The sequence below is a fragment of the Lontra canadensis genome, unplaced genomic scaffold (assembly GCF_010015895.1).
Source record: "Lontra canadensis isolate GAN:19392208 unplaced genomic scaffold, GSC_riverotter_1.0 scaffold28, whole genome shotgun sequence".
Classification (NCBI taxonomy): domain Eukaryota; kingdom Metazoa; phylum Chordata; class Mammalia; order Carnivora; family Mustelidae; genus Lontra; species Lontra canadensis.
In genome coordinates this window covers 20,441,193-20,455,397 of record NW_022631022.1, presented here as the reverse complement: position 1 = coordinate 20,455,397, position 14,205 = coordinate 20,441,193, and the positions used below count along the sequence as shown (strand labels likewise).

The following is a 14,205-nucleotide window of genomic DNA, read 5'->3' as shown; positions in this document are numbered from 1 at the left end:
AGCCAGAATAAGGCCAAGCAGTGCAAGGACTCAGCCATGGAGGCAGGTACGCGGCCCTGCTCGCTTCCTCTGACCTGGGAGGGTGGCCAGACAGGCCTGCCCCCTGCCCCCCGGCACTCTTTCCTTGCCCTGGGGACACACACGGACACATGACTCCACAGAGGCACATGCTCACCACTCTCACATAATCATGCGAATAAAATAAAGACATCCATGTTCTTGGGGCTTTGTGTGTTTCAACTACTCTGCTTAACAACCCTATGAGGTGGGGCACCTGGGTGGCTCAGTGGGTTAAAGCCTCTGCCTTCAGCTCAGGTCATGATCCCAGAGTCCTGGGATCAAGCCTCGCATTGGGCTCTCTGCTCAGTGGGGAGCCTGCTATCTCCTCTCTCTCTCTGCCTGCCTCTCTGCCTACTTATAATCTCTGTCTGTCAAATAAATAATTAAAATCTTTAAAAAAACAAAACAAAAAAAACAACCCTATGAGGTGGCTGTTATTGCTCTCTCCCTTTTAAGTTTTTAACTGAAGCATAGATGGCGTATGATGTTATATGTTATGTGTATGACATAGTGAATCGACAATCATAAGCATTAGGCAGAGCTCACCACGATCTATGTGGTTACCACCTGTCACCGTGCAGTGTTATTACAATGTTATTGACTCTGTTCCCTAGGCTATACTTTTCATCCCTGTGATTCATGTAATTTACTAATGGAAGTTTATAGCTCTTCATCCTCTTCCCCTATTTTGTGCGTCCTCCTAGCCCCTTGCCTTCTGGCAACCACCAGTTCTCTATTCTTATAATTCTGTTTCTGTTTTTTGTTGTTTTATGTTTTAGACTTCACACATAAAGTAAAATCATACGGCAGTTCTCTTTGTCTGTCTGATTTATTTCCCTTGACATCATGCCCTCTAGGTTCATCCATATTGTCACGAATGGCAAGATTTCGTTCCTTTTTATGGCTGAATAGTATTCTGTTGTGTATATATACCACTTTTTTATCCATTCATCAGTTGACAGACACTCAGGCTGCTTCCGCATCTTGGCTATTGTAAACAATGCTGGAATTAACATAGGGGTGCATGTATCTTTTCCAATTAGTGTTTTCATTTTCTTCAAGTAAATAGCCAGAAGTAGAATTACTGGATTGTATGATAGTTCTGTTTTTAATTTTCTGAGGAAGCCCCATACTATTTCCCATAGTAGCTGTACCAGCTTGCATTGCCCACCAATAGTCCAAGAGGGTTCCCTTTTCTCCACATCTTCACCAGCACTGGTTGTTTCTTGTCTTTTTGATCCTAGCCATTTTTACTGATATAAGGTGATATCTCACTGGCTTTGATTTGCATTTCCCTGACGATGAGTGATATTATGCATCCTTTCACGTGTCTATTTGTCATCTGTATGTCATTTTTGGAAAAGTCAGGTCTTCTACCCACTTTTTAATCAGATTGGGTCCCCCACCACCACCACCAAGATTTATTTATTTACTTTAGAGAGGGAAAGAGAATGCATGGTGGGGAGCATCAGGAGATGGAGAAACTCAAGCAGACTCTATGCTAAGCACAGAGCCCAACGTGGGGCTTGATCCCACGACCCTGAGGTCATCACCCAAGCTGAAAACAACAGTCAGACACTAAACCGACTGTGCCACCCAGGTGTCGCCGGGTTGGTTTTTGTTTTTGTTTTTTTTTTAATGTAGAGTTGTATGAGTTCTTTATATATTTTTAATATTGTCCTTTGCCCATTCAGTTGGTTGTCTTTTCATTTTGTGGATGGTTTCCTTTGCTGTGCAAAAATTTTTAGTTTGATGTAGTTCCAATTGTTTATTTTTGCTTTTGTTTTTCCCTCACTGAAGAAACAGATGCAGAAAAATATTGCTAAGGCTGACATCCAAGAGTTTACTGCCTAGGTTTTCTTTTAGGACTTTTATGGTTTTGGTCTCACATTTAGGTCCTTAATCCATTTTAGCTTATTTTTGTATATAGTATAAGGAAGTCGTCCGGTTTCATTCTTTTGCATGCAGCTCTCCAGTTTTCCCAGTGCCATTCATTGAAGAGCCTGTCTTTTCCCCATTGTATATTCTTGCCTCCTTGTCATAGATTGACCATACAAACAGGGGTTTATTTCTGGGCTCTCTATTCTGTTCCATTGACCTATGAATCTGTTTATGTGCCAGTACATGTTTTGATTAGTATAACTTTATAGTATAGTTTGAAATCTGTGATTGTGATACCTCCAGCTTTGCTCTTCTTTCTCAAGATTGTTTTGGCTGTTCAGGGTCTTTTGTGGTTCCATACAAATTTTAAGAATTTGTTCTAGTTCTGTGAAAAATGTTGTTGGTGTTTTGATAGAGATTGAACTGAATCTGTAAATTTCTTTGTGTAGTGTGGACATTGTAACAATATTAAATTTGCTAACCCATGAACATGGTATATCTTCCATTTATTTGTGTTGTCTTCAATTTCTTTCATCAAGGCTTCATTTTCAGAGTATAGGTCTCTCATTTCCTTGATTAAATTTATTCCTAGGTATTTTATTCTTTTTGGTGCAATTATAAATGGGATTGTTTTCTTAATTTCTCTTTCCACTAGTTCATTATTGGTGTACAGAATCACAACAGATTTCTGTGTATTGATTTTGTATCCTGCAACTTTACTGAGTTCATTTATTAGTTCTAATAGTTTTTTTGGTGGAAGCTTCAGGGCTTTCTATATATAGTCTCATGTTATCTGTGAACAGTGACAGTTTTACTTCTTTCTTACCGATTTGGATATTTCTTTTTCTTTTCTGATTGCTGAATAAATATTGTGAGAATGGACATCCTTGTTTTACTCCTGATCATAGAGGAAAAGCTTTCAACTTTTCACTGTTAGCTGTGGATCAGGTCATATGATGGCCTTCATTATGTTGAAGTATGTTCCCTCTAAACCCATTTGTTGAGAGTTTTTATCAGGAATGGATGTTGAGTTTTGTCAAATGGTTTTTCTGCATCTATTTTTTTTTTCTAGTAGTCTCTTATAATTCTTTGTTTTTGTGGTGTCAGTTGTTAGCTTTTCTTTCATTTCTGATTTTGAGTCCTCTTTCTTGATGAATCTGGCTAAAAGTTTATCAATCTTGTTTCTTTTCAAAGCAGCAGCTCTTAGTTTTATTGATCTAATCTTTTTTTTGGTCTCTATTTCATTTATTTCCACTCTAATCTTTATTATTTCCTTCCTTCTACTAACTTTGGGCTTTGTTCTTTTTTTAGTTCCTTTAGATGTAAGGTAAAATTGTTCATTTGAGGTTTTTCTTGTTTTGTGAGGTAGGCCTGTATTGGTATAAATTTCCCTCTTATAATTGCTTTGGCCACCTCTCAGAGATTCTCTAATGTTGCGTTTCCATTTTCATTCATCTCCAAGTATTTTTTTGTTTCCTTTTTGAATTCTTCATTGACCCACTGGCTGTTTAGTAGCATGTTGTTTAGCTTCCAGGCATTTGTGGGTTTTTTTCAGTTTTCCCCTTGTAATTGATTTCTAGTTTCATACTGTGACCAGAAAAGATGCTTGATAGTATTTTAATATTCTTAAATTTACTGAGCCTGGTTTTGTGGCCTAACATGTCACCCACCCAGGAGAATATTCCATGTACACTTGAAAAGAATATGTATTCTACTGTTTGGGGATGGAATCTTCTGTACGTATCTTAAGTTCATGTGCTCTAAAGTGTCATTCAAAGACATCATTTCCTTACTGACTTTCTGTCTGGATCATCTATCCATTGATGTAAGTGGAGTTAGTCTCCTAATATTGTTATTTCTGTCAGTTTCTCCCTTTGTGTTTGTCACTATTTGCTTTGTATATTTAGGTGTCTCTATGTTGGGTGCGTGGATATTTACAATTGTTATATCCTCTTGTTGGACTGATACCTTTATCTGTGTAATGCCCATCTTTGTCTCATTACAGTCTTTTTGAAAAATCTGTTTTGTCCGGTGTAAGTATTCCTACGCCAGTTTCGTTGTTGTTGATGCTTCCATTTGCATGGAATATCTTTTTCCATTCCTTTACTTTCAATCTGTATGTGTCTCTGGGTCTGAAGTGAGGCTCTTGTAGGCAGTATTTGGATGGGCCTTATTTTTTTTTTAAAAGATTTTATTTATTTGAGAAAGAGAGAGCAAGACCAGGGGAGAAACAGAGGGAGAGGGACAAGTAGACTCCAGGATGAGTATGGAGCCTGATACAGGACTTGATCCCATGAGACTGAGATCATGACCTGAGTTGAAATCAAGAATCAAATGTTCAACCAAGTGAGGCACCACACACCCCTAGATAGGTGTTATTTTTTATCCATTCAGTTACCCTATGCCTTTTAATTCAAGCATTTTGTACATTTATATCTAAAGTTACTACTGATAGGTATGTATTTATTGGCATTTTGTTAACTGTCTTCTGGTTGTTTTTATAGTTCTTCTCTTGTTCTCTTCCCTTGTGACTTGATAACTTTAGTGTTACACCTGGTTTCCTTTCTCTTTTTTTGTGTTATCTATTATAGGTTTTGGGTTTGTGGTTATTATGAGATTTATATATGACATTCTATGTATATAGCAGTTTATGTTGATGGTCACTTAAGTTCCAACACGTTCTAAAATCACTGCAATTTTTACTCCTCCCTCTACATCTTATGTATGTCATAGTTTATATCTTTTTATTTTCCATATTCCTTGATTACTTTTTGAAGATATACTACTACTTGTTTCTTTAAACCTTCATACTAGCTTGATAAGTGATTGATTTACTATTTTTACAATTTGTTTGCTTTTACTAGTGACATTTCTTCCCTTTCACTTTCTTGCTTCTATTTACAGCCTTTTCTTTTACATTTAAGGAAATCCATTTAACATTTCTTATAAGGTCAGTTTAATGATGATGAACTCCTTTAACTTTTCTTTGAATGATAATGTTGCTAAGTAGAATGTGTGTGTTTTTTTTTAAAGATTTTATTTATTTATTTGACAGAGATCACAAGTAGGCAGAGAGGCAGGCAGAGAGAGAGGAAGGGAAGCAGGCTCCCTGCTGAGCAGAGAGCCCGATGTGGGGCTTGATCCTGGGACTCTGGGATCATGACCTGAGCCGAAGGCAGAGGCTTTAACCCACTGAGCCACCCAGGTGCCCCTAAGTAGAATATTCTTGATTTTAGGGGTTTTAATTTATTTTTTAAGTAATCTCTACATCTGGGATGCCTGGGTGACTCAGTAATTAAGCATCTGCCTTTGGCTCGGGTCATGATCCCAGGGTCCTGGGACTGAGCCCCCCGCTGGGCTTTCTGCTCCGTGGAAAGCCTGCTTCTCCCTCTCCCGCTCCCCCTGCTTGAATTTCCTCTCTCGCTGTGTCTCTCTCTGTCAAATAAATAAATAAAATCTTTTTAAGAAAAAGTAATCTCTACATCCAATATGGAGCTCAAACTCACAACCCCAAGATCAAGTCACACACTCCCACCAACTGAGCCAGCTAGACATCCCTTAAGTTATTTTTTTTTCTTCTTTTCTGTCAGCATTTTATTCATATTACACCACTGTCTTCTGGCCTGCAAAGTTTCTGCTGAAAAATCAGCTAGTAGCTTTATGGTGTCTTTTACATATAACTAGTTGCTTCTCTCTTGCTGCTTTTAAGATTTCTTAGCTTTCATTTTTTACCTCATAATGATTATTTGTTTTGGTGTGGTCCTCTTTGGATTTGTCTTGTCTTGTTCGGGGCTTTCTGAGATTACTGGACCTTGGATGTCTGGACCCAGATGTCCGTTCCCTTCCCCAAGTTTGGGATGTTTTCAGCTATTATTTCTTCAAGTACGTTTTCTGCCCCCTTATCTCTTTACCTTTTGGGACCCCTAAAATGCAAATTTTAGTACACCTGATGTCCCTTAACCTATCCTCATTTTTAAAATTCTTTTTTCTTCTTGCTATTTATCTTGGATATTTTCTACTACCCTATCTTCCTGATCACTGATCACTGATCTGTTCTACATCCTCTAATCAGCTATGGATTTCCTCTAGTGTATTTTTTTTTAAAGATTTTATTTATTTATTTGACATAGAGAGAGATCACAAGTAGGCAGAGAGGCAGGCAAAGAGGGGTAAGCAGGCTCCCCGCTGAGCAGAAAGCCCAATGCGGGGCTCGATCCCAGGACCCTGAAATCATGACCCGAGCCGAAGGCACAGGCTTAACCCTCTGAACCACCCAGGTGCTAAAAATACACTAGAGTGTATTTTTCATTTCAGTTATTAACTTATTCAGCTCTGCTTGGTTCTTTTTTTATATTTTCTGTATCTTTGTTGAAGTTCTGAGTTCATCTACTCTTCTCTCAAGTCTGGTGAGCATTTTTATGACTGTTACTTTGAACTCTTTACCAGGTAGATTGTTTATGTTTTGTTTTCTTTTTTTGAGGTTTTGTTTTATTCTTTCATTTGGAACATATTCTTCTTCTCCCCATTTTTTCTGTGTTTGTTTCTAGGTATTAGGTAGGTCAGTTATGAATCCTGGACTTGAAAGTAGTGGTCTTATGTAGAAGTTGTCCTGTGGGGCCCAATAGCACAATCCTTCCTGTTCACTAGAACCAGGACTCCAGAGGTATCACCTGTGTGTGCTACATATACCCTCCTGTTGTGACGTGGCCTTGACTGCTGCAGGCTTGCTGGTGCGGAGGGCTGGGCACCGACCAGTGTGGCTAGCTGACAGGTTTGGCTGCAGCTGCTGCAGGTGTGCTAGTGGGTGAGGTTAGCCCCTAGTGGCTTGGCCACACTCTAGCATCTCCCTTTTTAACAAACGAGGAAATTGACACACAGAGAGGTAAAGTAATCTACCTAAGGTCACACAGCCAAGAAGTGGTGGTAACTGCATTTCGGCCCAGGCTCTCTGGCTCCAGAGCCCAGGACTTTCACAGCCCTGCCATCATGGGAGACAGACACACTCACCTCTCTCATACACACACAGTCTCCTCTAGATCTCTTTCTCTTCTATTTTTCACCTGATGCCAGAACCCCTCCCCCCAACACCCTTTGTCTCTGTTGGCACACCTCCTAGTCCAGAGAGCTCACCCCCACTCTCCCTGGAAATGCTCTCCCTTCTGCTCTGCCTCTCCCAGGACCCAGCTTCTCCCTTGGCTGGCAGATAGGCATCCCTCAGATTTCTGGGGAATGGAGGTCATGGCCAAACCTGCTGGGTTCCATCCCGCAGCTCCCATGCTCCTACCTCCTTCAGTGCTGCCTTCTCCAGGCCTCACTTTCCCATCTACAAAGGGTGAGGGGGTGGGACCCAGGGATGGCAAGAGGCCTGAACTCTGATCTTGAGGGATGGGCTTGACTGCAGCACTGGGCAGCTCAAAGCACAGTGGGAAGTTAAGAGTCACCTTCAAAAGACTGGTACCAGAATAAGTGGCCATAACAGGCATTCAGATGAGGCACCACAAGCCAGGGCAGGTCTGCGGGAGGAGGGGGCACTCCAAGGATCTGGAGGGCACTCTGTACATACAGGGGCACTGTAGGAGCAAAGGGGTAGGGGTCGGGGAGTGTGCCTGGGCCTTGGCCTCCTTGAGGACCACCTGTGCTTCCAGAGCGAGTGTACAAGCAGAACATTGAGCAGTTGGAGAAGGTGCGGGGCGAGTGGGAGCAGGAGCACCGGACCACCTGTGAGGTGAGTGACCTCGGGCATGGAGCCTGTTTCCCCAGCTGCAAAATGGGAAAGATGTTCATTCCTCCAGCTGCTTCATGGGGGCAAGCAAGGCAGTGGTGGGAGGAAGGCCTCATTCCCTCATTCACCCGTCTACTCTCTTCCCAGGCCCCGTGCTGGGTCCATGTCTCTGGGAACTCACCATCTTGCTTTGTGCCCTGGGCCCCTTTGTTATAGGCAGGCATCCCTCCCCCTTTTTTGCTGAAGGCAAAACTGAGGCTCAGACAAAACTCATAGCTTCTCTGGGTCCTGTTGGTAGACAAGGCCTGGGACAAAGGCTTCAGGGCTCTGGGTCTAGTGCTCCTCTTACAACACTCCCCAGGACTTTTTCCGGTGTGTGGTGGAGCCTGGAGGGAGGGTGAGGGCAGGAACCAGAAGCCTCAGGCTTCTGAGGTGGGGATGGGGATCCCCCAAGAAGGGTGTTTCCTTCGGACTTGGCTTTCAGCAGAGCAGGGTGTAAGCTAGTCAGCACCAGCTGGGTGGAGCAGGGCCCAGTCTGGCCTGGCCCTGAAGCCCTTCCTCACTTCTCACTACCATCCCGCCTCCACCTCCCAGGCCTTCCAGCTGCAAGAGTCTGACCGACTGACCATCCTTCGCAACGCCATGTGGGTGCACTGCAACCAGCTGTCCTTGCAGTGTGTCAAGGACGATGAGGTGGGGGGGGGGGGAGGGGCGGGGGGGGGCAGGGAGTAAGCTGGGGGTGGGGTGTGAGGGGAGGGCAGCCTGCAGACAGCAGCATGCCTGGGTCCATCTGAGTCCATCAACAAACACTCAGGGTCCCAAGGACAGGGGCTCGGTGCAGGGCCCAGGCCTCCCTACCTGGAAGGCTGCTTCAGGGGTTGCCCGGGCATCTGCCTCCTTGCTTACTCTGCTCCACGGTCCTTGGCTCTGCTCTCAGGGCTGCAGAGTGCCTGTCCCCCCTGTTGGGGTTGGGGAGGCCAGTGGACACTGCCTTTCAGAGCTTTGCAGAGAGGCTGGAAGACCCTGGGCAGCTTACTCCATACCTGGTGCTTGCAGGAGTCCCTCCTCTGCCCCCAGTCCCTGTGGGGTGTCCTGGTTCCCCTTACTGCACTCTACATGCCAGGAGTGTCAGGGGGGTTCCCCCAGGAAACAGGGGCTGCCACTTCCACACCGGGGGCTCTGACCTCTGTTAATTCAGCCTGAGAGCCATGAGCTCTCTTCTGAGGTAGTTGGGACTCCCTGATGCCCACTGCTGTTCCTTGCCTGACCCCTTCTGCCCATGGACTGCGGGGTTTGGAGTTTTCCCCCCTGAAAATGACTTTAGCTCACCTGGTGGCCTCCTTGTGGCAGAAGGAGGAGTGTGGGCTTTGGATCCTGTCAAATGAAATCCAGTCTGGTTGCACTGAATTCTTGCTCTGGAACCTTGGGCAAGACACTTGCCCTGTTTCCTTGTCTGTGAAGTGGGGAAAGCGGTGTCTACTTCCGAGGGCAGGAGAGAGGTACACCCCTCGCACAGGACCTTGTGCACAGCTAGTGTTTAGGAACCAGGAGAAGCTGGCAGGCAGGGCTCTGACCCTTCATGCCATGGTGCCCAAATGCAGGCACTGAGCTGTGCACACAAGGCCCAAGAGGAGGCTGGTGGGATGGCGGTCCCTGGCCAGAGTTCAGGCCCACTGAGGAGCAGGACTTGGACGAGGGTGGGCATCAAGGACCCTCAGCCTCTGCTCTTCCCCAACCCCAGCTCTACGAGGAGGTGCGGGTGACACTAGAAGGCTGCAGCGTGGAAGCCGACATCGATGGCTTCATCCAAGCCAAGAGCACAGGCACTGAGCCCCCAGGTGAGGCCCGGCCCACAGGCAGCACAGCCGCTGGGGCCAGCCCCATCTGTCCCAAGGATGCCTGGCCCCAGCTGAGCCTCCACTGCTGGGACAAGACAGGGCAGCTCACAGCTGGGTGAAGAAGCCTTGGCAGACCCAGAGGAGGGTTCGGGGACAATGCAGGCCCCTGGCTGGGTTCCTTGCCTGCTGCAACACTCAGAAGGGGGAGCAGGGATGGGGACCCCTCTTAGAACCTCTTTGGTTCCATGTCTCATAGAAGTGAGAGAGGCCCCCTCCCTGCCTGGAGGCAGCCTTGGGCCAGAATGGGAAAGTGGGGCCTCAGTCTGGGTCTCTGGATGGGGACAAGTTGAAGTATCAGGTGGCACAGGTCCTGCCTGCCCTGTTCTCGGCCACCATGGGCCTCACCAGCTTGCTGCCCACAGCTCCTGTGCCCTACCAGAACTACTATGATCGGGAGGTCACCCCGTCATCGGGCAGCCCTGGCATCCAGACATCCTGCGGCATGATAAAGAGGTGAGGAGCCTGATGGGGCTGGGGAGGCACCAGGAAGAGGGTCTAGCCTTCCCACCTGCAAGTGGCTCTTCCACATGTATTTATTGAGCTCCTGCTGTGAACCTGGTGCTGTTAGGTCTTGGGCACTCTGGGGACAAGACAGACTCAATGTGGCTCATGATACCTGCAGCCCAAAGGGGTCCCAGACATTAAGCAAATAATCACAGCCCACTACTCACCAGTGACTGTGCTTCGAGCTCCAGGGAGGCTCCAGGCTGGCTTCCATGTCCCTCGGGCCGGGCTGCTACCCTGGGTTGGTGCCCTGGACAGTCACGCTGCAGTGGTGACACTCTCCAGCTGGGGCAGGACCAGGGCACGGGAACAGGCCCGAGATTCTTGGGAGAGTTCCCCGGGCTTCTCAGGGCCTCTTCTCTGGCCTGGCTGCAGAGGGCCCTTGTACCATGCGTTACTGTGTCACCTGCACAAGTCACTTGCTTTCTCTAGATCCAGAGCCCATGAGTTGTTTGCATCGGACTCAGAACCTAAGGGCTCTCTTGGTTCAGGCCTGGCAGGCACAACGGTGACAGCCAACTGAGAGCACTACAGCCTTCTCAGGGAGCCCTCCAGCAGCCTCCAGGTTCCTGAGGGGGCCATGTGCCCTGTCGCTGGGGATCTGAGAGCACCTGTGTGTGCCTGCGCCCCACTCCCACTCTGAGGCCCCTGTGATGCCCTCTCTCTGTCCAGCCTCATGCAGAGAAGGCCCAGCCTGCAGGTGGTGGGGAAGGATGGGGATGGGCTGATGGGTCCCCCAGCCCTAGGAGGACAGCTTTCTCCTGAGGCCTCAGGAACCCTGGAGCCTCCCCTGGAGGACGCCTCTGGAGGCAGAGGTCAACCACCCGTGCTCAAGAGGAAGCCCAGCGTGCCCCTCCAGGAACTGTGAGGAGCCAATGACCCCAGGAGGAGGTCAGGCCCCCCCCACCATCTTACCTGGTGGAATCGTGGGGGACTCAGGCCTCCCTGCAGCCCTGGGGAGAACCTGGAGCTCAACACAGATGGTCATTTAAACGACTGGATGGAAGAGCTCATCTGGGGCGGTGTCGAGAAAGGGGTGCCTTCCTGAGGACGAGAGAGAGGGACGCCCGACCGGGTGGAGGGGGCCTGGCCCCTGGCAGGATGGGCAGGGGCCACTACAGGGGCCAGCTAGAAGCCAGGCTCAGCGGGGGAGGGGTGTGCAGCAGCTAGGAAGTGCCTAAAGGACTGGTGTCACAGGGTTAGATAATTCTAGAGAAACGGGCAGTCGGGGGGCCCATGACCTCCGCTCCTCCCAGTCATAGGCCTGCTGGCTTTTACCCTGACTCAGTGGCCCAAGGGACAGGACTATGCCACTGCTGTTGCAGCTGCCTGGCCTGAGGTCCACACGCGCCTGTCCCCGTGTCTCCATCCTGGGCATGTGTGTCCACTTCCAGGCCCGGGGCTCATTTGTGGGGGTGGGATCACTGAGTGTCCCCACCTGTGGGAAAGGCCCTTTGTGCCCCAGGTAGCACTCCAGGACAGTCTCCCATAGTCCCGAGCCACACTCAGGGCCCCTTGGGGTCTGGCCTGGTCCCTATTCTAGTCTTGTCTCCCACACCCCCAGACGCGCCCACTCCGCAAACTCCTCCACCCATGCAGAGCTCCCCCTGTACTGCTGCCCCTCACTGGCCAAGACTTGTGCCATCTTCCTGGTAAAGCTCTTTCAGGATTTGGCTTGACCTCATCTGGAAGCCTTTCCTGAAGCTGGGAATAGCGTCAGCCTCGACTTATGTAGCCCTTAGCACTGCCTGCTTCATGGGGTAGCCATATCTGCCTCCCCACCGGTGCACAGAGTGTCTGCTTCTTGCTTGTTCCATTCTTTTATTCAACAAAACTTCATGACTCCTGCTCAGCCCAGACCTGAGCCAGGAACAGGGGAAGAGGTGAATTACCCTGACACTGCCTCATGTGGACACTGGAGTCCCTATGTTGCACGGTCAGGGAGCGGCTGGGCTGGCCGGGTCACGGTGGAGCGCAGGGAGATAGGATTGGCTGGGTCCAGGCAGGAAAAGGTCCCAGCGGGGCACTAGTGGGCTGAACTCTGAGGGGACCACCCATGGGGGAGCCCTCTGGCCTGAGGGGCACTCCATATTGCTCTGTGCCTGGGGACCAGATGGCCCTAGCACTGAAGCTTTGCGGGCCCCCTGCCTCATCCCCCTCCTCCAGGGCCGCTTTCCTTCTTGTCCCCAGGTTCTCTGGGCTGCTGCATGGAAGTCCCAAGACTATATCACTGGCAGCTTCTGCAGGTGACCGGGGGTGACATGGGGGCTGCGGAACAACTAACCCCAGGGGAAAGGAGAAGACTCCTTATGGCATGGGTGGGCTGTCCAAATGCTTTTGTGGGGTGGCTCAGCCAAGCCTAGGGAAGCTCCATGCCAGGGGTGTCTCCGGGGTCACTGCCTCTGATGGGTGGGCTCCAGGCCTCTCATGCTGCTTCTCGCCTCTACAGAGACCCTGACCCCAGTGCCCGAACACAATGAGGTTGTCTACTCTGCCATCGCAGTGAAGGAGGCGCCGGGCCCCCCCAACCCTGCCAGCCCAGGGATACAGGGTGCTCTATGACTACACGGCCCAGGTGAGGCCCTCACCCTCCCTTCCTCAGGAGGGCCACATATGCCTGAGCGTGGTCACACAGAGGCACATGCCCTGGAAGTGTGCTGGGGGATGTGCCCTTAGAACAGCAGCTGCCACTTAGGAGTGGCCTCTGTGTACCTGTGCTGAGCAAACGATGAAGGGTACGAGGGCCTGCGTCTGCCTAGGTGTGCGTGCAGGGGCAGGCGCGCTGATGGAGGCTGGGGCTACCTGCAGGAAAAGGTCTGTGGGTCAGCCTCTGTGCCCTCGGGTTGGGGCCATGGGTGCCAAGAACAGGCCACAGCCAGAATGAGCCCCTCAGCTGGGCCCGGGTTGGTTTTCTGAGGTCTGTGGGGAGAGAGGATGGTCAGGGGCCACTGGGCAGCTGTGCCAAGATCCTCGGGAGTCCAGTCTGCTCCCTGCTTTGAGGTGAGGGTTACAGAGCCCCCTTAGTTCACCCGGATCAAAGGAAAGCATCCCCTTGGGGCTACGTGGGCTGCGCAGACTCCCAAAGTCTGGTCCTTGGCTGGCAGGGGGACAGGCCAAGAGAATGAGAGTGTGCTTGCATGACAGGGTCTGGCTCACCAGCAGCGGGGAGGCTGCATGCGGTGGGCCTGGAAATGTGTGCAGCACGGCAAACACACCTGACCCTGTGTCTGGAGCAGAGCTGGGGGACGGGGGCAGCAGGGGGCAAGTGGGGAGGAGAAGCCCCAGGGTGAGGGAGGCCTACAATGACAAACCAGGGAGGGCGGGAGGCTGAGTCCCACAGATACCCCACACCCTACCTGTCTCCAGAGGCCACCCCAGCCCAGAGAGCAGCTTCGTCCTGTGGCTCCAGGAGGCCACGTGCAGCTCTGAGGACTCTGCCCCCCAGGAGACAAGCTTGCATTTACTGCCTGGGGTGGGGTGCCAACCAGAGCCCACCCCCAGCCCCCCAAAGAGGCCCTTCCAGCCCAACGCACTTTTGTTCTCTTGCCCAGAATTCCGACGAGTTGGATATCTCCAAGGGAGACATCCTGGAAGTCATCTTGGAGGGGGAGGATGGCTGGTGGACAGTGGAACGGAATGGGCAGCGTGGCTTCGTCCCTGGTTCCTACCTGGAAAAGCTCTGAGGAAGGGGAAGCAGCCCCCACCTGGACCTGCCCTGCCTATGGGGCCAGTGGTACCCCTAATCATTGCCCTGGCCTTGCTGGGGTCCCAAGATGGAGCCTGTCCCCCAGGATGGATGCTGACAGCTCCCTGAGCTGTCTCTCCTACAGGGAATAAAGGAGTGCATTTTTATTCCTTGGTCTGCAGGGGTCCCTTTTGCTTTTCTGCCCCCATGTCCAAATACCCCGACCAAGATGAGGCAAAGGAGTGAAGGAAGAAGTCTGGGGGATGGGGGGGCAGAGCTTACTTTCAGTGTCCTCACGGAGGCCCAGTCCAGTCTGTCCTGAGGTCTGCTGGTGGGGAGAAGAGCCCGGCCCCAGTTTGGGAACTCCCAGACTGTGAGGGAGACACACTCACATGCGGGCAAATGGGAGAAGGCTGCAGGGGTTGGGAGGACAGGGTGGGGCGATGAGAAAGGGC

The 14,205-nt window shown here is 49.9% G+C and overlaps 1 protein-coding gene across 1 annotated transcript in view; it reads left to right on the top strand.

Moving 5' to 3' along the window:
• Nucleotides 1–13,920, top strand: part of PSTPIP1 (proline-serine-threonine phosphatase interacting protein 1) — a 62,682-nt gene extending 48,762 nt beyond the window's left edge. The window contains 9 exon segments of the mRNA XM_032865167.1: nt 1–46; nt 7,587–7,666; nt 8,258–8,356; nt 9,405–9,501; nt 9,924–10,014; nt 12,256–12,311; nt 12,515–12,585; nt 12,587–12,640; nt 13,617–13,920. Coding sequence (XP_032721058.1) covers nt 1–46; nt 7,587–7,666; nt 8,258–8,356; nt 9,405–9,501; nt 9,924–10,014; nt 12,256–12,311; nt 12,515–12,585; nt 12,587–12,640; nt 13,617–13,748 — 726 coding nt within the window. The 3' untranslated portion in view covers nt 13,749–13,920.
• The last annotated feature ends 285 nt before the right edge of the window (nt 13,921–14,205 follow it).